General features: G+C 41.6%; 3 protein-coding genes across 8 annotated transcripts; 2 read left to right on the forward strand and 1 right to left on the reverse strand.

Moving 5' to 3' along the window:
- Window positions 1-466: 466 nt before the first annotated feature.
- park (parkin) lies at window positions 467-3,642 on the forward strand. 2 transcript variants are annotated; one of them, XM_069047929.1, is made up of 8 exons: window positions 469-1,400; window positions 1,462-1,678; window positions 1,727-2,092; window positions 2,139-2,287; window positions 2,336-2,534; window positions 2,584-2,721; window positions 2,760-2,967; window positions 3,014-3,642. In XM_069047929.1, exons 2-8 carry the CDS (start codon window positions 1,463-1,465, stop codon window positions 3,121-3,123), a joined length of 1,386 nt encoding a protein of 461 aa, XP_068904030.1. In that variant the 5' UTR covers window positions 469-1,400; window position 1,462; the 3' UTR covers window positions 3,124-3,642. The 2 variants fall into 2 exon arrangements, with proteins under 2 accessions (XP_068904029.1, XP_068904030.1); XM_069047928.1 differs by having other exon boundaries at window positions 467-1,678.
- Window positions 3,180-23,676, forward strand: LOC138131131 (transcription factor SOX-15-like). Of its 4 annotated transcripts, XM_069047946.1 has the most exons (8): window positions 3,180-3,310; window positions 4,012-4,242; window positions 16,469-16,626; window positions 20,836-21,003; window positions 21,308-21,383; window positions 21,441-21,631; window positions 23,039-23,452; window positions 23,536-23,676. In XM_069047946.1, the coding sequence occupies exons 1-7, from the start codon at window positions 3,289-3,291 to the stop codon at window positions 23,336-23,338; spliced, it is 1,146 nt and encodes a 381-aa protein (XP_068904047.1). In that variant the 5' UTR covers window positions 3,180-3,288; the 3' UTR covers window positions 23,339-23,452; window positions 23,536-23,676. The 4 variants fall into 4 exon arrangements, with proteins under 4 accessions (XP_068904047.1, XP_068904051.1, XP_068904050.1 ...); XM_069047950.1 differs by lacking the exon at window positions 20,836-21,003; XM_069047949.1 differs by lacking the exons at window positions 23,039-23,452; window positions 23,536-23,676 and adding an exon at window positions 21,703-23,024.
- Window positions 8,519-9,777, reverse strand: LOC138131827 (sideroflexin-1-3-like). 2 transcript variants are annotated; one of them, XM_069049054.1, is made up of 5 exons: window positions 9,525-9,777; window positions 9,137-9,485; window positions 9,000-9,085; window positions 8,825-8,952; window positions 8,519-8,776 (listed from the first exon to the last, which is right to left on the reverse strand). In XM_069049054.1, the coding sequence occupies exons 1-5, from the start codon at window positions 9,686-9,688 to the stop codon at window positions 8,526-8,528; spliced, it is 978 nt and encodes a 325-aa protein (XP_068905155.1). In that variant the 5' UTR covers window positions 9,689-9,777; the 3' UTR covers window positions 8,519-8,525. The 2 variants fall into 2 exon arrangements, with proteins under 2 accessions (XP_068905155.1, XP_068905154.1); XM_069049053.1 differs by having other exon boundaries at window positions 8,519-8,952.
- Window positions 23,677-23,975: the final 299 nt, after the last annotated feature.

Here is a 23,975-nt window from a genome sequence, read left to right on the forward strand (position 1 = left end):
TCAGTTTTGAAAAATTCGATGTAGTTCAAGCTTTATTGTCATTTTTTTTGACACTATTCCAGCTGACAGTTTAAAAATTTATTTTATCCTCCTATTTTCCTTTTCCAAATGCCCTCTTCTTTTTATAAAGGTAGATTTTGATTGGAACTTTGCATTAAATAAATATTCACTACGTGCTTACTTACAATCGCTCCCTACAACGTACAATACATAATGACAACGTCAATCGATTCAAAGTAGGGTTAGAATCAGGTAAGGGTTATTTCACATTAAAAGTCAAGACAATGACGTTGATGTCCCACTTTTTTTGCCCGCAATAGTACAATTGTACATACGTATAAAATAAAATGTGGACATTGTCAATTGCGTTAGCTGCAGACTTTATTTTAAATTTAGCATTTGAAAGCGAAGAAGAAAGTAGTAATGATGATGAAGAAATAATAGCAACATTAGCAACTGTCATTGTCAGAAAAAAATACAAAACGAAACCTGCAAGAGTGCAGAACTATTTAGACACTGTGTCCAATTACAATGCAAAACAATTCCAGCAACACTTTCGTATTATTATTTTAAGTACTTAGTAACACAGTTCTTGACTTGTTTTTGTTCGTTATAAAATTTATTTTTTCCAACTTTATTTTTTTTTTCTCAAAAATTTCCTTATGTAAGGTAACAAAATTTTTATACTGGCGTTTAGACAATTAAAAGGGCTATCAGAATTAAGAAAAAAAATTGGGGGTTTCCATTTAAAAAAACTATCGATGATGTCATAACTCGGAAACAAATGACTGCTTGGAATTTTATTTTGTATTAAAATATGTATTTTTATAAACTAAAATTGACCTGTCCAAAGATTTTTTTGAAAAAATTTTGTTTCATTTTTAATGAATTTATTCCATACTTTTGCCGGTCACTGTATAAGCCTTTTAAAACAAATATAAACTGAAGAAAATTATATAAATCAAATAAACTTTTTAAAACAAATACATATTACATTATTTTACTCCGTTCAACCTATATAATCAGCAAATTGGCAATACATAGTCCTTAGCGACTTAGCCAGCCCCAGCTTATTATTGAGGCGCCAAAATGACGGTGAATTGACAGTTTATTATTATTATTGCGCATGTGCGGCAATTCTTCCCACACTCATGGAGCATGGTAACTTGGGAACACCGTCAGGCAATCACCCAAACAATTCTGAACGCATGACAGATGACCATGTCTGCATTACCGGCAATTTACGAACGGCGCATGGCGACCTAGGTGCACCTGGGTACGATTTCTGAACGCACCCCTGACTCACCCAATTTCTCCACAAAGTGAGGTTATGGGACGTATTTACAAAAATACAACACGATTATCTAAATATAATCGTACGTGAGATTAGGGGGGACAAGGTTAAACAATTTTTTCAACAATGAGTTTTATTATTAATGCAATAAAAAATATTTTACATAGGATGTTGCAATTTTTATCGTTCAGTAGAAAGACAATAAGCAATTCTTTGAGTATTTACATCAAAACAAACAACGGGAACACACTTTCCGTCGATCTGGACCCCAACTGGGACATAAAAGACGTGAAAGAGTTTGTGGCGCCACAGCTGGGACTGGACCCTGGTGAGGTGAAAATTATTTTTGCTGGGAAAGAACTTGGAGATTCCATCACCATATCAGTGAGTACTTGCTTGATACATCATTTTTAATTGACATGAATTCTTCAGGAATGTGATCTAGGACAGCAGAGTACTTTACACGCGATTAAAGTAACAAAAAAACTGACTCCACCTAAGCTGGACAATGCTCCAATAGAAGAGAGTGATGAGGGGAAACCCCTGTGTGAGACTCTGTCAGACCTGAGTTTTTCCAACGACGAGGTCGAGGAAACCTCGACCCCACAAACTAAAGTCCATTTTTTTGTGTACTGTCCAACTTGTAAGAGTCTCAAAAACGGAAAACTGCGCGTCCGGTGCCACTTCTGCAAATACGGCGCGTTCACGGTTCACGCCGACCCACAAAACTGGACAGACGTTCTAGAACCCAAACGGATAACAGGGCTTTGCGAGAACAGTCTCGAACAATGCGCCAATGTAAGTTCTCAATGCTGCTCGAACACCTCAACAACGCAATTTCCAGATTTTGGACAACAGAGAACCCACATTTGCAGAATTTTATTTCAAATGTTCGGAGCACACGTCTTTGGGAGAGGACGACGGGGCCGTGCCCCTCTACCTGATCCGCCCTAACATAAAAGAAGTGCCTTGTTTGGCTTGCGCTGACGTCAAGTGAGCACATAACCCCACTTTTTGCAAAATCTCAATAGCAGATTCCAGCGATCTGGTGTTCGTTTTCCCGTGCGAAGAGGGTCACGTCACCTGTCTGGACTGCTTCCGGCAGTACTGCACGACGCGCCTGCGCGAGCGCCAGTTCTGGCAACATCCAGAGTACGGATACACTCTAGCGTGTCCAGCTGGATGTCCAGACTCGTTCATCAAAGAGATACATCATTTTAAATTGCTACCAGAGAATCAAGTAAGATTCGCAATAACAAATAATTTTATTTAAACATCTAGTGTTGCAGTACGTGCAATATCAGAGATTCGCGACTGAAGAGTTTGTGCTAAGGGCCGGCGGGGTGCTCTGCCCCCAGCCCGGGTGCGGAATGGGCATTTTAGCCGACCCCGAATGCACCAAAATCACTTGCATCAACGGCTGTGGGGTAAGTCCCCCAGAGCAGTCACCATCACCCAAATTCAGTATGTTTTTTGTCGTTCGTGTTTGCAAGGTTATCACATAGGGGAATGTGATGTTGCCGAGGGGAATAGCTCCCCTAACACCACCGACTGTTCCTACAATGTCGACCCCACGAGGGCCGCAGATGCTCGATGGGACGAGGCCTCGAGGGTCGCCATTAAAGTACTCACAAAACCATGTCCCAAGTGTCGAACCCCCACAGAGAGAGATGGTAGGCACAGTTGCGTCAGTGTTGCCAACCTAATACCGATTTTTAGGGGGTTGCATGCACATGGTGTGTACCAGGGCCGGGTGCGAGTATCATTGGTGCTGGGTTTGTCAGACTGCATGGACCAGGGATTGCATGGGGAGTCACTGGTTTGGATAATTTATCCAAAAGGATCAAGTTGTTAACGATTGTTAAATATAATTGCCATGGATACGATATTGTTGTTATTTAATCAAATAATAATAGCATCAACAAACGTTTTTAAGCCAAAAATCGGACTCCAATTTGTGAACTTTTTCTCAGTAGAGTGTTGCAACAGAGGGGATGAATTATTGCATAAAGCGGGGTAAGTTCCATTACGTATTTCGTAGGCGGAAGGGGTTGTTTGCTTCTGCACCAAGTTGGGGAAAATTCGTCAACAGAAACGAAGAAAACTCGATTTTCTTGGGCCATCGATGATTGAGATAAATAAAATCTAATTTTCTAAAGAGTCAATAAGGGTAGTTTTGTACAATTTTTATATCTGTGAGATGGATTATTCGTCAATGTGTAGGCCCCAATTTATTAGCAGAGTGTATTTGACAGTTAGGCAACCAGTTTTACATCTGGAGTGTTATCATTTAAAATTTAATTTATTGTTGGTGTTTTTTGTGATAATAATTAAAAACAAGTCTTTTCAAGTGAGGTAGTGTCATTTGTGCACCTTTTCCCTCGTTGATAGTGGCAAAATTTTCCTTGAAAAAGTTAGTTTTCCCCCTGAAAACGTAACGTTTTGTGGTGAAAGCCTCGGCGGCAGTTTTCAGGGACGAATCGTCGTTTAAATGACTTCTGAGTGGCTAAAAGAGTGTCTACATCAGGTGCATTTCACAGTAATGCACCTGCATCGATCAAACGCTTTCCCGACAATTTTCCCTTGTTTTCCCTTCGCTGAAATTGGCTGCGAGAGCACTTTCAGGCGTCCTCCTTCCAGGACAATTTTCACGTTAACGAACGGGTGGAAAGGTCCGCGCCCGACGAAATTTCTAATCGAATTACTCCACTCTGCAGAATTCTACGATGAGTCCAAAGAGAAACCGAAAATCCCCCGCCCCCCGAACGCGTTCATGCTGTACGCGAACGAGAACCGAAAGAAAATGTCGCAATTATACCCGACGGAATCGAACAAGGACATAAGCAAGCGCTTGGGAAACGGGTGGAAGTCGCTGAACGAGGACGAGAGGAAGAAGTTCTTCGAGCGGGCGAAAGCAATCGGGCTGCAGCACAAAAAGGAGTATCCAGGTATTTGCGAGGGCGCGATCAAGGGCGAGAATCGAGCGCCTCCGGAGATTGATTTAAATTCGAAAGGGCTTTGTCCGCCGAAAACTGGGACGCGGCCGCCCACCGGAACCGTTCCACTTTGCGGCGAGTTCGGATCGAGGCGACGAAAAATTGGGAATTGTAAAAGGGAAAATTAAAAGTGTAAACAGTGAAGCAGGGGCGGCGAGAGTGGGACAAAGGAAATACCCGCCGAATAAATAACGAAATTTGATCATGCTACGCTGCCGTCAAAAAATAAATCAATCGATTCAGTACATTCACAATGTGATAACATAACAATTACGTATTTAGAAAAACATCCATTTAGACCGCTTGCATCACTAAGAAAAAATAATTAAATGTTAATGAAATTGCTGCGGCACAAAAATTTAGGACGTTTCTCATGAGCAAAATTTTTTGTTACGACCAAAAAAATTAAATCCCACAATTCTAAATTTCAAATATTACACGAAGAGATATCAATAGGTTCTTCATCTATAACAGGGAAAGTTGAAACATTTTATTTATAATCAATATGATCCCCATTTAACTTTATTGCTGTCATGAAGTAATTTTAGATATTTGAAAAAAATTATTCCGTGTCCAATATTTTTTGAATTTTTGAAATTGGTGATAATACGATGGTGCCAAATCCGGCGAATATGGTGGATGGTCGTTGATTAGTCAATTCAAAACCTGATTAAATGCAACTAGGCCCACGACAAGAGAACTTTGGACATTTTACCGCGAGATTTTCTGGAACATTTTTTAATATTTAATAAGGAAGAACAGTTTACTTGTGCGAGAGTTCAACCTTATTCTGTCGGAATTATTCCGTCTTTGTTCTAAAAAAAAAAAAGACAGACGCTTGTTTTAGCTAGGAACGACACTATGGAAATTAAGTATTTCTCCCAATACTGCAGAGAAGCTCCCGACATAACTAATATGTTTGAAAAAGGTTTCCCGAGAATAAAATAAAGTGTGTTATTTTAAGCGTGGAAAGATAAAGGGAGCGTGCAAAGACATGACGAGGTCATCAAATAAGATATTACATCTCTTTTGTGCCTTTGTGTTCTTTAAGAAAATCTGATCGTTTTTGTTCTTCATCCAGATGAGTTTTTAAGATGTTTCATTTTAAAAAATCAGCTGCAACTTGTGATGCAATTTCACTGATGGCCGTGCAGGTGGTTTGTATCTATAGTTCGTTTTTTTTAATAATCAATTGTCAGTGTCAAAATACAGAAAAAACCAAACTGTATATTAAAAATCATTGACATTTGGTCCAGTTCTATCTCAATTTCACCCTAGATCATTATTGAGGTTATGTTGCATATGTTTATGAGTGTAACCCCTCGTTTCCAATCACTTATACATAATTATAAATTATAATTACCAAAGTTTGATCCATAGTTGTGAACGACGGTGTGCACAATTAAATTATAACTAGAAAATTATACTTAACAAATTGTGATTCATTTGTGTTTCACTTATAATTATCAAATTCTTGCAAACTCCAAGGTTTTTACGTACAATTAGATAATTTGACCAATCAGATCATTAGCTGTCTTTAACCTCAAATCTCTGAGGTCGTTTTTTTGCCAAATGGACGCATTCGATGAAAAATTGGCCACAATTAGTTTCAATATCCATTACGTTTACCTTCGTGGCACTTACTGTAACTATTTACTGGGTATATCTAATTGCACCAAACTAAAACTAGTAAAATGTCAAAACTAGTGACAGTTGTTTTGCAAATTTTCTCTAGTTTTTCATTGGTCTGTAGTTGTTATTAATTATGATTGTGAACAGCAAAAGTGAAAGTATTTTTTGTAAAGTATAATTTTCTAAGTATAATTTATAATTATAATCTCTTAAGTGATTGGAAACAAAGGGTTAGACACGTGTTTAATTTAAATTTATATTGTCAAATGTGACAATCGGTGACAATTACAAAAGTCAATGTTTCAAACATGATTTATAAAATTCACTGTTTCCAATTTTCTGCCAACCTGACAACACTGACAATTGATTATTAAAAAAAAACAGACTTTATTGATGTGGTGCGCAAGTGATTCTCTGTCGACTCTTCTATTGATTATTTTCAAAAAATTCAAACGCTATGTCTGAAACTTATTTTAATGAAGAGGCAGCGAACAACGCTCTATTAAAATTAAAAAATTAATTACCACTCGAACCTGACTATAGGTATTTTTCCATTTGTTCCTGGTTCCATTTTTGTCAGTTGTTTTCAACTTATCTCTAAATTCCAGTACATCCCCGTCACATTGGAAAAAATCTATCACGTGCCAGTTCTCAAAAAGGTAATAGTCGCAGTGTAAAAAAATGTCAAATTGCACTTCACTCGAGGTTTTCAAAAAAATTTGAGATTTTATTTCACGATGCTGTCACATCTTCATGAAATATTTTGTTTGATTATTTCCTTCATGTGTGACAAATATTGACCAATCAAAACGAGAAAACAAAAAATAACCCGATAAAATTTCTCTAAAATGCACATGTGCAATAATCTGATAAAAAAATAAATGTCGGTACCTGATTTTTTTTTTTAATAAATTATTTTGAATAAAAAGGATTGGAAATAATGCGTTTGGTTTCATTATATTCAGGAAATAATCATGATGATTTTTTGCTAATGAACTCAAACATCCATAAATTATTCGGTCAGAAGACCAATTATTATCAAATAAAAGCCCTCGACTTCGTCTCGTGCTCTTATTTGCTAATAATAATTGGTATTCTGACCTCATTTATGGATGTTTTCTTTCATTAGCAAAAAAATTTCCGATAAAAAATTTTGCACTTGGGATTAATGTGATTAATTATTAACTTTAATATGAATCAGATTTTTTGCACCAATCAATTGTGGTTTTATTAATTTGTTGGTGCAAATGGCCTGGATTCTAAAAATTTTTTGGTTAAAATTACAGTTGCGATGATTTCCTCTCATCATTATGGGACGATCAATTGTGATCAATTTATGTTCTTTTGTATTTCCACCTGAATCGTCTCATCTACAGTCGTCTATATCAAATTTTCTAAAGTATACTCAAAAACTGCGTAATTTTAGTTTCTTTGCTGTTTAATAAATTGCTTGAGTCACACTTTTAGATAAAAAAATAATTAGTGCATCCTTGTCCTCTTCAGCCTGCCGAAATAAATTTGTCGCCTTAAGTTCCCCAAGGTGCGACTCTTGGACCGTTATTGTTCGCTTATTTTTAAGCGACATCACATCTAACGTCGACTCTTTTTATCTCTTAACGCAGATGATTAATATTGATAACAATAGTCTTCATGAGTACATAAGAGTATTTGAGACTTGTCAAAATTAAACATGGATACACAAAATATATAAATCAATATAAAAATTAATTTAAAAAGCTATCTACGCCACTGAATAGAGGCGCATTTCTACGACTCATCAATACCGAAGTATGACAATAAAGCGAACGGCAATTTCCAGGAAAATCTAACTGACAGCATTTTTAAATTTCGCTTTGATAAGAAAAAAAAAAGACACGCTCGACCGGTCTCAAAAAACTCCAAAAACGAAAATTTCCGTTCCGAGAAAAACAATTCGTTCCCCTTTTCCGAAAATCCGACTTTTCCCTCCCCTTTTGGCGCCTTTACAACGCCGTCACCCCCGCCGTGTTTACCGCTGCATCTGCCTAATGCCCTCGCTTCCTTCGCAAATTGATGCAAATCAATTGAAGCCTTCGAAGTTCGTGGAAAGCGTGGCGGTCGAAACCGGAGCGGCGTCGCGGCGCAGGTCCGGTGGGAAATTCTAGAAGCCGCCTCTCAAATCCGATTATGCGAGGTGATCGTTATGTCGCTTCGCTTTCCCTATATATTTTTTCGGCGTCACTTCCACGCGACAACGATCAGCCGGCAAACCGGACTAATTTCCTGGCGCCGCCCGGACAATTAATAGAAGGGTTTCTTCCCAATCAGCGCGGAGGAAGTTGCACGGAGGGAAAATTACAGAGGACGCGACGAGTCGAACGTGTTTTCACAGCGATTTTTCCACGTTCCGGGCATGTGTGGATTGCCCGGAATCGACCGGTCTAGTATCGAGTAGGTGCCGGAGGAACGAGGGATAGAGCGAATGTAGTTCGCAGTCGATGTTCCGGATTTCTCCGGTCATCGCTGCCAATCATTCCGGAGGGGATTTAACGCTCGTCCAACCGTGGTTTCTTCCGCTCGCTTTCATCTACGGAGACGTCCAAAAAAATCTCGCAACCAAAATCTCAAAGACCTTTATTAAAATAAACGTAGTCCGGGGGAGCCCCCGAGAATTTTTCTACAACACTCGCCCTAACCTCCGGTTCCAACTTGTCCACCTCCATTCGAGCTTTCTGCTTGAAGAAAGCACAAGCCAAAGGATTCACAATTACCACGAACAAACCAACAATTCCAACATTTGTTGGTAGACTGATCCAAGGATACTTCCCCAAGATTCCTTTCTTATCCAGGTGATTCATCAAAACGGGGGTCAACCCTGAAACCAAAATCTTCGTCCTGATCCTGCTTAATCCTTCGATCTCACCCAGTGCAGGCATGGGCATGAAAATCCTGCTGACAATGACCTGAAGAATCCCTTTCCGAGCGGCCCTCCTCGAGTATCCTAGTTCATTGTTATTGCTGTCAAACACTGGAGTCCCATTTTGGAGTTCCCTTGAAAAACTGGTTTGAAAGAATCTCGTATCACCACCGGGACTCACTGCATCCTCATCGCGGGGATGTTGATACAGTTTGCAACGATCACAGCTAGCAGAGGGACCCAGCGACCAAAAAGTGGTGGTGCATTCTAAAAAAATCACTCGACATGCACGTGGGGGTGGTTTCGAAGCCGTCTCACTCGTAACACGTGGTTGAGACCGAGAGCCGTCCCCACAGCTCCACCGGTCGCCGCCATGTAAGCCCCAAACAACTGCTTCTCTGTGAACGTGGACTCTCCACTTCCGTTGGTGTAGTTGACGACAGCGTTGAAAGACTGGTTGAACCACTGCCAGAAGACCACCGCGGCCCAAGACTTGTAAAATGTCATCATTCCGCTACAGATCAACATGTTTCCGGGCATCTGGAAGGACATTCGTCCCACCAAGAACATTTTCTCTCCGGTGTCGGGGTGGTATGCCGAATCGTAGATGATTTTGGCACGCCAGAGGTCCTCTTCCGTGGTTCCAGGAGGCAAAGGTAGTTTTAATCTGAGAGGAGTCGAGAGACTATTGTCTTTAGGAGTCTACCTGTATTTGGTGAGCAAGCATTTGGCTTCTTCCAGGCGGGTGTTGGTGACGAAAATGTTCAAGGGGTTGGTGGTCTGGAAGAAGTGTTTGGCTCGACCGATGTAAGTGTCTTGGTCGTAGCGGGGTTCGTCGATGTTGATGTCGATAGGGGTGCCTTTTCCCATTTTGATTTGTTACGTGGGGCAGAGCTTGACAGACATTTTGTGTTTTGACATTTTGACATTTGAAAAAAAAATGTTTACGCACACAGCGTAGGGAGATTAATTGAGTAGTTTTTGTTTTTCTTTGTTTAATGAAGCTTTCCCGGCGCCTCCACCATTTTCTTTAGGGTGATTTTTCCATATTTTTTCTCCTCGCGAGCTAAATAGTAGGAGTTGTAAGGAGTCGCGTACGCCGCTGTCGACTCCGGGCCGGAGTTTTGTTTACCTCGGTCGTCGGCCGGCCGCCCCCAGGACGTATGTTATGTTTCATTCATAGATTTGTGCGCGCGGAACGAGGGTGTAGAGGGGATGTTTCTCTCGATTCCGGACGGCAACATGTTGCTCCTCTCCGGAGTTATAATAACTGCACACGGAGGAGTGTGTGCGCGCCGCCACACCGGACGATGCCTCTTCCGGTCTTCGACGTTTTTACAGTTTGTTGACCGTCCAATTTCGCCGGTTTCCGGTGGCGAAGGGAAAAAAATCGTTTCCAGGACGCCGCCCCCGCCCCGAGCGACCGTCAACCAGCGGGAGAAGGGACTGTTGCGTACTTGACTGAACTTTGACCTTTAGTCCGGAACGTTTCTTGCGGAGGAGGACGTCGTTCCGGGGAGGAGGTCGCCGGAAAAACCGGAGGAAAAATGATTGAAGACCTTTCAGCGCTTTGTGTGCATTCGGACTCGACAACGCTATTGACTTTCCAACTGAAATATGAAACTGAAAGATGGAGAGTTCGCCTGAAACGGTTTGATTGATATGGAATCTCGCGCTCCGGTGGAGGGCGCGCTGTAGTGTCAAGTTTAACCGGACTCGACCCAGAAACTTCACATACAATCCAGAAAACATTTTCCTTGCAGCTCTGCCACAGAACTTAAAAACAGTCTTAAAGTCGGATGAAAAAATTATTATTCGATTTTTTTAAACGATATGCAAATACGGGACAGCCGTGTATCAAGGCAAATAAATTTCACGTCAACAAATGCATCACTGGAGTGTATAAAGCCATCCTGGCGCAGATATGAGATTTTATTGAGGATTATCGGAAGTCATGAAAGGTTACTTCATATTTCAGCCTTAACCCGATTTCAGATAAACGGACATGTGACATTATGGACCATATCGGGGTTATGTGTATGTTTAATAACCCAAACGAAACGACGCAATATATATAAAACCATTAGAGCCGACTCCGATTGATGGAAATTGAATATTATATTGATTTCGCTCCCACGACGAACATTTTGTTATCTACAAGTTGAAAGGGTTTTAACCCTTTCGACGAATCGGGGCGATGATATTGTTCTTATCAATATTTGGTCGATTGAATCTTCCGAAGTGTTACGTTCCGCAGGAGTTATATTTTTGCGGAGGTTAACGTCAACGGATAAATTGGTAAATTGATCGCGAAAAAAATTTTCCTAACTCAATTCCAGGCTTCCCGACGTGCTCTATTTTCAGAACAAAATCGCGAACTCTGATTCCGGTTGCGGATTGAATTTAAGTTCAAATTTGTCCGTTTTGAAGTAAGTATTTCTTTTTGTTTAAATAACAAAAATGAAAATTCCAATTTTAAACTTCACCGTCGTTTCGCAACAACAATGCCGAATTGTGACTCCAATTTGTTCTTTGCAAGGCGAAAGGTCTGACAATGACACTGAATCGCTGTTTTTCGTTCTTTTAGAATTCTTGAACAATTCAATAATTAATTTATTAATTAATAATTTGGGACAAAATATCTTGACTGTGCAAGAATCTACAGAATGCGTAAACATTTACTGTGAAATTGTACACAACAAACTGTTAATGAAAATCTAACAATAAATAAACAAAAAAAATACGAGTATATTGTCTTCTTCCACAACCCTTCAATAATAAACTTCATAATTATTTCTTTCTTAGTTCTTCACCCCCTAAATTATACAGGGTGTCTCAGCTAAGACTTTCGGTTATTTGCCAACGGATTTTTGTGACATTTAAAATGCAGATATTTTAGACCATGAAGATTCAATTAGTAATAATAAAATTACCTCGAGTTAAAAAATGTAATTTTAACACATATTTCCTTTATCGAAAATTATGCGCGATTATTATTAGATTGTTAAACATTAAAAAATAGGGGTCTACACAAACAATTAAGTAAATCACTTGTCTGATTCAACGAAAAGATTAGATTTTGTCGTTAAAAATTTAATGTAAAATTTGAAGGTATTTGAGCAGTTACCTTTTGAAACAATTGATGATTAATTGCCAAGCAACATTTTGTACAGCCTTTAAAGTCTGTCAAAATTGGGCGCGCTTTATTAGAAACGTCAAATCGCAAAAATTTATTGTAAATACTCTAAAAATATACTACAGCGGCAGAAATTTCAATATTGTTGAAAAAGTAAAAAAACTTTGGCTATGGAGAGTGTCGTAAGAACTTCAATGACACAGTTCGTTTTCTCGTGGAACACTATCCAAATGTAGGCTTTACAAAATGTAAGGTTAAGAGAGTCGTCAATTTATTTGAACACAGAGGAAGCGTACGTGAACTAAATTACCTTGCTAAAATATCCCGATCGTGTTTTAGTCCTTTATGGAAGAATGTTAAGCATCCAGTATAATAAATTACGTCCAAATGTTGTCTTTAACTTTGTAAGTGTTTGTAAGGTTAGCAAGATAAACGTCAAATATGTCACCTGCGCTTCTGCGAAAAGGGATGACCAAAATTCTGGAAAATTGCGCGTTTGCGCGTCTACGTTTTTGCATTTGCAGCCACGTTTAACACAGTGTTTTGCTTTTTTCTTGCAAACCAGACGTCTTTCAAAGACGAGTTTTTCCCTACAGCATTTTTTATTGACGATCAATTTTTGATGTAAATCTTAATTGATTCAACATTTTAAAAAGGCATGTAAAAATTACGTTTTTAAGACTTGGGTGATTGCATTAATGGGATTTTATTCTTCACCGTCTAAAATATCTGCATTTTAAATTTCACAAAAATCCGCTGGAGAATAACTAAGTTATTAGGCTCGAAAGTCTTAGCTGAGACATCCTGTATAGATGAAGACAATTTTATGGTTTTTCGTTTGTTTTTTATAAACAATAACATTTATAACACCACCCTGTTTTTAGACAACAAAAATATACAAAAAAAAAAGAATAATGATTTTGCGATAAATAATACACACGGTAGAACTGAGATATTTCTTTTTTGTTCGACACTGTCAGAATTTGAGAACTTTCTCCTGTGTGAACGGATTTTGATAAATGTCAAAATGAAGCGTCAAGCTAATTTTAAAGATTTTAAGCAATTTGGAACGTAGTCGAACAAAAAAAATGTTGTATTCAACTCGTTCGTGTGTAAATTGGGCTCTTTATAGTACTCGTGGGCCTTTAAAACGCTCATTTCACTCGCATTTTAAACTGGCCCACTCATGCCAAAAAAAAGCCCAATTTACACACGAACTCGTTAAATAAACTACTAAACTTCGTCCAGCGAGAGATTGGGAGATTTTAAATTTTATTAAATTGACCCAACACTACAAAATGTACTGGAATACATTAATTAGAGCATAATTTCAGGGCAAAAATGTTACTGCTTGAAGGATATACAGGCTGTTTCTGAAATACGTGTGTTAATTTTAACCAGTGAAAGAACTCGCTAATTTATGAAACTTTTCTCTATAACATTTTGTAAAATTTGTAAAAGTATTCCAAGATTTTTTGCCCCACAATTTTTACCAAATTAACTAGTTTCTATTTTTTGTAACCATGAGAATCTAAATTTTGATTATTTTTTTTTCTATAACAATCGAACTTTTTAACAAAGCTCTGTTTCTATCACAACATAGGCGGGTATACACTTTGATGGTTAATTTATTCCAAATTTTAAATCAATTTGTATTGCTTTTTCGTAAAAATGTTATAGAGAAAAGTTCCATGATTTGGTGCGTTCTTCCATTGGTTAAAATTAACACACGTATTTCAGAAACACCTGTATTTCAAATTTTACGTGCGCTAGGTACAGTCACGACCACGGAATTTGTCATTCGTTATCATTCAACTGAGATGAGCTGTAAACCAGGTTTTATATATTTCTAACCTCACATTGGATTTTTGACATCGATGATACTGATGGCATTTTGATTTTTATTGTGCGTGACAGAATTTCTGTCACAAAAATTTTGAATGTCACTCATAATGACAATAAAGCTTAGGCTACACAAGTTTTTTCGAATTGACAGTAAAATAACTGATGAAATTTCGTGGCCGTAACTGTACTACTTTCCCTACGTAGAATTTAGTGATTTTTATGTCAACCAATCTCTCGCTGGACAAACTATGTATATTATATATTAAGCCACACTTTTCAAGAGAGAATGTCTTCGTGTTTTCGGAAAACAAATGTATCACTTGGAGTTGTATCAAGGTGCGACAAGGTTTACAAAACAAATTCAGTACATATGCTATAGAAGATAAAAAAAGTTACCAAAAAAAAAAAAGTTTTTTGGGTTACAAATTTTAGATCTCGAGGTCGGGGAGAGCGAGGGAGCCCCAGCGGCCTCGGCGAGGCAGGGCCCCCTCGGAGGTGCGTGTCGGGCAAATGACCCACTTGTCCGGCAGCGCCACTGCAGACTAAGGCGCGCCCGCGAGGTGAGGCTAGGCGTATTGATTGCGGCGTTCAGTCGGCGACGGCGTCCGGCGTCGCTAACTGCGCGTCTCCGCCGCACTCCGGCTCGTGTGGGGGCTCGTTGCGGACCTCCGTTCAGTGCGTGTCGATTTTGGCGCGAAACCAGAAGCTCTGCCCACGCCGCGATGGCCCTCACCTAGTGCCAAATCCGATCGATCTCTTTCGTCCGCACGCATACGTCGAGGACACGTGGGGATGGACTGCTGCAATTACATGCAGTACAGACACCACCAGCCCTACTACGGGTCGCACTGCTACGACCCTCTGCCCGCGTACCATGGAGACTTCTACGGTCAGCAGGCGTACCAGGAGTACTACGGCAACCCCCCCTATTACCCGCAACAATGGCCCTGTGCCGCTTCCTTCCCAGGTACCACCGCGGTTATTGTTGTTGTTTTTTCGTCGCCCGCCTGCATACGGTGTTCGCTTCCGACCTTGCTGTCGATCGATCTCGAATCTAATTAATTATCTCGGTGATGAGTGGCCGCTCTTCACCGGGTCCCTGCCGGAGCGATAAAATTTTTACAATCTTTGTTAATAAGCCAGTTGTTGCTCGACCGGCGACCGTCGATGCTTCCGAGGCTTCCTGGTGAGTGGCTGCTTCATAACGAATCGACTCCTTCATTTTTCGAGCGCTCTCTCACCACGACGTCTCATCAAATATTCTCGAGCACCCGGAAATCTTCCTGCGGATTTCTTCCCGCTCCCACGCAGGAATTCCGCTTCGAGGAGAACGTATACGAGGTGGCTCATGCATTTTTACGCAACACGAATACCTGAACGAGCGCGTTACGCCACTACCGCCCCACGTCACAGCTCGCTTGTTTTTTATAAACGTCCCCGACGCAAACATTTTCAAATTTTATCAAAACGACAAATCCACATCAATCCAACACACTTTCGATTTTCTCGTCGAAAAATATTTTTAGGTTATGACCAAATAATTATTTTATCTTTGGGTGTGGATAACGACAACGAATAAATTTCTAAAGCGGTATTACAGCATGAAGATTTTTCAAAAATTGCATTTTTTAATTATTTTTTACTAAATTCGCTTAAACACCTGGAAATTTTATTTTGGCATACCTAGGTTTGATGGTGAGGGTATTTTCGTTTAGAAATAAAAAAAAAAACCCGAAAAACTTTAATTTGTTAATTTTCAAAATTCTATTGATTTTTGAATTATGTATATTTTTGTTTTTGGATTTTTGTAAAAACATTAATAAAGTTGTACACCAAAAACCGGCAGTAAAAAGTTTTCTGGCTAAAAAAAATCTCTGGATGGATAAAATACCCCGTCCTAGACTAGAATACCTCTTTAAATGATAGCTCTTTTGCATATATAGGTGGTCTAAAAAAGAGTAGAGCCGATTTTAAGAGGAATTTCGTGGAAGAAGTGTGGATGAGCGTGTGATAATAAGCAAGTTGTCAAACATTTTTGATGGGAAAGATAAAAATCTGCGAAAAATTAATAAAAATGAAAAGCGGGTAATTTTCATTTCTCCGCGTTGTTATCTTATCTTGCGGGCAATCAAAAAGAATCGCGGTTTGCATTGGCGGTGCGGCGGTCGTAAAGCAGCCCCCGTCGGGGTCGAGGCAACCCTCATAAATATTCCACGGCGAGTTAATAAGATGAGCAGCGTCGGGTTAATAGAGACAACGTAATATACACATCGATCAATCATTTAGTCCGATCGAGCATTAAGTGGCGCGAAAGTAGAATTGAAATCTGTCGGCGCGGATCGCGGTGCTTCCCCTAATTATTTTATTGGTTCGCTTAACGATGAGGTAGGACGGTTTATGGGAAGGAGCCTTTATCGGCGGCAATTATTACTCTTCTGGTTGGTCGGTTAGTTCATTAAAATAGAGTAGCGTGAAGCTTAATTAATACGGCGAACGTCGCGGAACTTTTCAAAGGGCACGAAGGAGAGAAACGTTTCGGTCATGTGTCGAAAGTCGAATCGTAGTTTTTTTGTGCGAAGTTGATCGATCTGGGCCGCCCTCCACGCCCTTGCCGCGCTCCCCCAGGGCCAGAACTGTTGCTCGACTGAATTTTTCTGTGCATATTTCAGATTACGTGTACAACCCGAAGGAGGCGAGGATACGGAAAGCTATGCGCGATGCAACGCGGGAACGTTCGATCGGGACTTCCCCCATGCTGCCGAGGCCGAATGCGCGGAGAGCGTCCTCACACGGCTGGGTACCGTCGCCGCACGACGACCTCATGATGGTACGTTCCCTCCCCCTGTTCCCCGAAAGGGCTCTTGTGCGTTTTCGACGGACCCTCAACACATCGATCGCCGGGGTGGGCCCCATCCGGAGTCTTTCTTCTCCTCATAAATAAATCCGGGCATGGTGCGTTCCTCAGCAATCGATAGGCCCTCAGGACGGGCCCTCGCAGCGACGAAGGAGCGTCGCCCGACCCTTTTTCGCAAATCCTGCGATCGCTCCCTCACTTCGGAACCCGTCCGAAATTGTTCGAAAAACGAACAAGAAACGTCACGAACCCAAAACGAAATTGGAGAAAAAATAAAAAATTAACAAGTCGTTAAAAGAGCCGTTATTTTTAATGTGCGGGTTAGTTGATAGCGGCCGCTTTACGCCGAGACGGATCGTCGCCGCCCCCGGCGCGCGCCCGCGAAAGTTTGACTTGTGTGCGAAGGGAGGCGGCGAAACGTGCGCCCGTGGCCGTCGTGCAGGGGCGGCTCGGTCGAATCGATACGGGCCCGGGACGAGGAGGACCATCGCCCCAAAAATCGTCCGGTGAATTATGGATGGTGTGCGGGCTCCGGTTTACCTTTTGGTTATTGATCGCGGCAAAGATATGCGGCGATAACGGCGCCGCTAGGAATAATCACCGCGACACTATTGTTATTTATATTTAGATGTAAACAGGTCGGCCCAATTTCCACGATTATGGCGCAAGTTAATTGTTAACCCGGTTCGATAGGGGCGGCGGCGGGGTCGATCGGGCCACCCCTTTCCGATCACCTGTTTGAGCGCGGCCGGGCGAGCTCCGCAGGCCATGTGGGCGGCCCACCCCCGGCCCGAAACCGCACGTTCTCGAACGCAAAATTTGTCGTTTTCGAAAATGCGAGGATGCGAAAGGGTGCGAGATTTTTTTTTGTTTTTTTTTTTTCGAACGGGGATTTTTCGCTGTCGCTGTCGGTTTTTCCCGTTCCGGCGACCGTGCGACGCTTTGCCATGGCAACGGAGATCGTCGACGCCTACCGGTTGCCAGGCGACCCACGAGAGCGTCGCGGCGCCGATTGCGTAACCGGCGTCGATATACAGCCGGGCGCGAAATGCTCGATAGCGAGCGTGGCGCGCGACGTCGACGGGGGCTATTTGCATTGTGCTCTCGCCCCCTCGGCACACACACCCCCACACCCACACACAGAGAAACGTGCGGGGCGCAAAAAAGCCGGCGGTCCGGATTAAGTCTTCACCCCCGGCCGTCCCCGATCGATAATTGCCTTGACACCGCGCCAGGAATATCGACGAGGATCCGACGCTTTCCCTCTGTCACTAACGGTGTCACCGGGTCATGCGAGAGATCAACTTATGGCCGGTTATGCTCCGCGAATTTTCCGCTTTTCCATTCACGACGTTTCTGCGAATTAAACGAGCGCTGGGGTAGGTCAGCGACGGGGGAAGTTTGTACGGGAATTGGAAATGTTTCGGTTTCGAAGTCGCTTTGACGGAAAGTTTTCGTCGACGGATCGGATTATTATGAATGGGGAGGGTGGGCTCGGGGTGGATAATTGCCTCGTTCCGCACATCCCTATTCTACAAGTTATTGCACGTCACTGTCGCCGTGTTAATTAACACTGGCCAAGGATGGGAATTAATTGTGTCGCATCAGATGTACGTAGAGTACATGCATCAGCTGAAAAAAAATATATTGCGATACCCAGAGAATTGAATATTTGAATTTCATTTCATAGAGAAGCAAAAATGATTCCATATCTCGGTAACTAATGTTGGGGAGAGAAATCCAATTTTGTTTGTGAACTCGTGATAGGAAGGGATGAAGGTGAGATACTATCGGAAAAAAATCGATTATTGTTCGAAGACAGCTTTCGGAGTCGACCTTCAAGAGGGAATAAGTTGACAATGTCTTGGGATGTATGGTATGGTAAAGGTTTACATAAACGGTCTTTTCGAGGACCGTTTCCTGAAGACTAAGAGATACGTGGTAGAAATTACATTCGATGTTACATTATAGATAATTGTAACATGCTTGGAAAAATATTCCGCAAAATAAAATAAGTTAAGAGGAAAACAAGAAAATATTGTGGCATGTGGCGAGGGCATCCATCTTGAAATAAGATCGTGTAACTCTTTTGTTTCTTTGAGTTCTTTAAGAAAATTTAGTCTCGTCTATTTCAAGTCAGGTTGCGGCACAATTTCAGCGACAGACAGTGTATGTAGTATGTGGTTGGTACAATTGTGGTGCGCAAGTGATTCTCTGTCGACTGTCAACTCTTCTATTGATTATTTTCAAAAATTCAAACGCTGTTTACTGTGTCTCAAACATTATTTCTACAACAGCGTCCTACTCTATTAATAAATTATTCCAATGCTTTATTAAAAAAAAAAGAAACTACCACCCGGACCTGATTGTACAGGATGATTCAAGTTTTACCGCCCGCACGATTAACCCTATTAAAAAATTTGTAAAAATTACGAAACTTTAGGGTTATATTCCCTTGATATAAGGCTTCAAACGTGTGCAATCAATTTTCCAGTATCACTTCATTCAGAGCCATAAAATTTAAAAAATTGATTTTGACCAAAATTTAAAAAAAAAACCGTGCACGCTCATAATTCACAATTAATTCAAAGAACATATTTATGAAATTCGCATCAAAAGAAAATGATTAGTTTTTGAATTATTCCAATTTTAATATTAACACCGAAAAATGATCAAGATTTACAACTGCAGTGTCATAAATAAATACTTCATTGTTGGGAAACATCTGTTGAGAACTTTTCCAGTAATTCTTTAGTCCCTTTAAGGTACCATAAATAACCCATGTCAACCTCTATTGTGGAAGTGACCGCCCAATTTAATAATAAATCATAGCTAAATTTTGCACTTTAATATCGGATTCCATTTATTTCAAAAACCGGTAATGCTTTCATGATTTCAATGACATCAAATTTTTACTAAATGTTTGAAAGGACTCTCAGTGAAAAATTATGTAAATTAATCTAGCGGTTATTAAAACGAAATATTTACTCGTTTCATTAAAAAATTTGAAATTTTTACAGAATGTTCTATAGTGTTACACAATCATTCCTGAATTTTTTGAGAATTTTAAATCGATTAGAAGTGTGTGTTTTCGCTCGGGGATAAAACTTGAATTACCCTGTATTTCTCCATTTGTTCTAGCTTCTATTTTTGCTAACCCTTTGACAGTTCCTTTCAACTTCTTCAACTTAAATACAGTTGCGATCATTTCCTCTCATCATTATGGGACGATCAATTTTGACCAATTTGTCTTCTTTTGACCTGAACCGTCTCATCTACAGTCGCTTATACCAAATTTACCAAATCATACTTCAAAACTCAATAATTTTGGTTTCTTTGGTGTTTAATAAATTTCCCGAGTCACACTTTTAGACAGAAAAAAATTAGTGGATCGTCATTCTCTTTAGCCTGCCGAAATAAATTTATCACCTCGAATTCCCCAAGGTGCGACTCTTGGACCTCTATTGTTCTTTGCTTTTAAACGACATGCGTATTGATTTGAAAACAATAAAAACGATTTAGCTAGAAGATCAACAGAAATTGTTGCCAGACTTGTGTAATATTCAAAAATGTTGTTTACATAACTATATTTGGGTATTTCTCTTCACATTTCAAAGTGCAGCCTAGTTTCTTATTCTGCCAAACAAAATATTCTATTTACCCAACAAGATTCCATTACAACGATTCCGACTACGTCACAGATCTGAGCGTCAGCTCAATTAAAAATGATCTCTTGACAATTTTCAAGTTCCACTATCTACAATTACACTCATTGAAAGATTTCTACAATGGAACTTTTCTTTTGAACGCTCCAAACTATAGTTTGTGAGAGTTTTCTGGATACAATAAGTATACGCTCTATTGCAGCTGGAAAAATACAAAGACAACAACAAATGTTTTTATATGCACATTGCATAGTCTCTTGCATCCTGTTAATAATGACTAACATGTTTTGGTCCTGGTTCCTTCACAAACTTACTGTCTACTTCAATAAATGGGTTTGTTTGTAAATGTCTGTAATAATAATAAAAAATATATTAGAAGAATATAAACACGTCGGATACGCAACAGTTGGAATGGAAACGGCGCGGGCGAATTAGCCCGCTCCGGGCCCCACGTCGGGCGCCATAATATTGATGTACCCAATTTTTTGTCGATGTGCACTGTGAATTGGTGTTGCAGTCGCCCTTGGCCAGCATGCAGCCGCCGTCCGTGTGTGACTTTCCTTTATCGTCGTCGACCGGTGGAGGCGGCCAGTTCATGGGCACCATGAACGCCTACAACAAACTGGAAGCAGCGCCGCCCCCAATGCCGCCGCCGACCAGTTCGGTGCACACGAACTACATGCAGGTGCGACACACTGTATTGATTGATTAGAGAGAATAGGTGTTAGACCGTCGGGGCCGCCGCCGTCGATTTCCCGCATGCAAAAACGGAAAAGTACGCGCTCTCTCCGGACACGAAAATTAATTTATCGATTGGTCAAAACAAACAATGCGTGGCGGGCGAAATTTCCGAACAGGAGTTGTGGCGCGATAAGAAACCGACCCCGGTGACTGTGCACTGCGGCCGCCGCAACAGGTGGTCGAAATATGTTTAATTGGAAACGCGGCGGCGGATTTATGACGTTAACGTGCAGGGTGTTCCGTTGCAGTCGAACCCGCTGGCCCAGCTGCAGCAGCACGCCGAGATGTGGCCCGACTACCAGACCATGCGCCCCAGGTCATCAGGTGAGACGCCCTCAGGTGAGAGGCGAATAAAGGGAATGTAAATAAAAAATGACGCAGGCAACCACTTCATGATGGGGGAGGTCCCGTCGTACGGGCAGGGCCCCGAGCTGGGCGCCCCGCTCATGATGGAGAAGCAGCCGACGCCGGCGACGTCCCCGCCCACCGACGACCAGGAACCCGAGAAGGACCAGAGCCAGGAGCACTTCATGCCCGTTTTCGAGCAAACGGACGACGCCAAACTGAAACAGGTGAGCATCGAGCGCACGGACGCAACCGTTGCGTGCACGCGACACGCCGGTTATCGTTGTTCTGTCCGCAGCCGGCGGCGGGGCCGCAGATCCACAACGCCGCCAAAAAGCCCACCAACAAGCCGCTGCCGGACTTCAACGAGGCGTTCGGCTCGACGGAGCGGGGACGCTTCCAGAGCCCGCCCGATCCGCGTCTGGCGCCCAACAAGGGATACATAGACTACTTCTTCGACAGCGGTCAGATCAAATTCGACGATTATCAAATTTAAATTGCGGTTCTTTCGGCTCAATTTGGCAAAATTGGAATTGTGCCTTTTTTTTCGGGGTTTCACGGTTTCCGTTTTCGTTGTTCGTTGGGACCAAAACTAATTTCCGGTTGTGGGCAAAGCTCCACTCAACTATTCTAGTCGAATGATTGTACATAATGAAGTTAGCTGTTAATGTCAACATGTACCCATTAAATTTGTAATCCATGTTAGAGAGGTTGTAAAACGCCAAAGACGACATTTATCGGTTATCGTTATGTTCACGAGGGACGACCAGGAGATTTTCCACCGCTAGGGGGACGTTCGGTACCGGTGTATTGTTGGTTGCCCACATATCCCAAAGACGATGCTTCAGGGTTTCAGTTCGCCTCGCCTCGTGTACTACACCACCATTATATCAAATCTAGTCTATAAATGTACAGATCAGTTGTAAATGTATTTAATGTTAAAATAAGGTTGTGCCTTAGTAGTTAATTCAAAATTTATCAACAAAAAAAAAAGAAAAAAAAAACAAGTTAAAGATTTATTAGAGCTTCCCGTCGTACACTTGGGAGAGTTGTGTAAATAAAGGTTTTAATCCGAGAATATGCTTCCCAAAATTTTGAACATAGCGACATATTCTAAATCTTCCTTTAGTCTTCAAACAAATCAAAAGAATCAGTTTCGAATCAAACAACAGGTCAGACCAGAACTAATCACGAATTAATCAAAAGAGAGAGAATCGTTTTGTACTAGATTAATGTGGTCCATTCTTTATATCTATAATATACTTGTGATCGTCATAGATAGAGAATAGGCTAAAAACAAAACAACACCAGATTATATTGTACAAATATATTAAAGTTGAATATTCCCATTATATTATATTGTACGAGGGCGCGGTAGGCTGTGGAATCGCAAACAACACCCTGTACGTCACACGATCCCGTCTGAGCCACCCCGTACACGATGAAAAACCTGTTGTTTCCGATTCCGCGTCCGGCGCCATATTGTATGTTGTATTTAGAATCATTTATAGAGGTCTTAGAGCCCGGGGGCGGCGGCCCCCACTTCCATTATTATTACAATGTGTTAAATCCATATCAAAGTGATATCGTTCAATTACAAAATATATAATTTAGAGCTGATGGTGCATTTTTAGCCCCCCTCCGGAGACATCCTGCACCTCCCCCTGTCCTCGCAGAGCTTCCGCGCCTCCCCCAGCCTCTTCAGCAGCGACCTCAAGTACCAGAACGACTACATCCTGGAGTACTTCCAGAGCATGCCCTCGATGACCCTGATGAACGTGACCACCCCCAACGGGACCAGCTTCCCCTACGCCACCTACTCCCCGACCAACCTGATCGATAACATCAACAACGAGACGCAAGTTTTCGAAAATGTCACCGAACCGAATTTTTTCCACACTGACGTGGGATTCGTACCAATGTCGTCGATGTAGTTCCGGGTTGGGGCGCGGCCGAAGACGGGTTTTTGCTCTTAAGGTCGTTCGGTCGGTATAAATGCTCCAATTTTCCGACAAAGATTTATTCCCGAAATCGTCATGTTCAAATTTGTAAGTATAACACCGCGAATGGAGTTTTTGCCAACCGTGCAAAAACTCGCGTTCGCTTTTGGTTGACGATCGACTATGCCCAGGTGGTCCTTTGCGCCCTCTTCGCCGCCGCCCACGCCGGACTGGTGCCCTTCGAGAGTCCGCTGGGCGCGACGCTCTTGCCCAAGGTCAACGTGGCGCCCACCAAGGTGACGGTCGTCAAACAGCCCATCACCATCGAGCAGACGGAGGCGGTCTACAGGCCCGTGCCGGTCCCGGTGAGGGCCGTCGCGTACACCGCCCCCGCCGTCGCGTACGCGGCCCCGGCGCTCGCCTACGCCCACCCCACCTACGGCTTGTAAATTCAACTATTCAATAAATTGTATTTAATCTGATTTCGTCAAATGACCACGGATTTCTGTCTTTTTCCACCTGAAGAAAAATCAAAAAGCCCAAGGACAACAGTAGAAGACTACAAAAAAACACGGAAAACAATTCACATTCGAAAGCTACGTCACGAAGCGGTAATACTAGGTGTAAAAAA

Source organism: Tenebrio molitor, chromosome 5 (assembly GCF_963966145.1).
Source record: "Tenebrio molitor chromosome 5, icTenMoli1.1, whole genome shotgun sequence".
Classification (NCBI taxonomy): domain Eukaryota; kingdom Metazoa; phylum Arthropoda; class Insecta; order Coleoptera; family Tenebrionidae; genus Tenebrio; species Tenebrio molitor.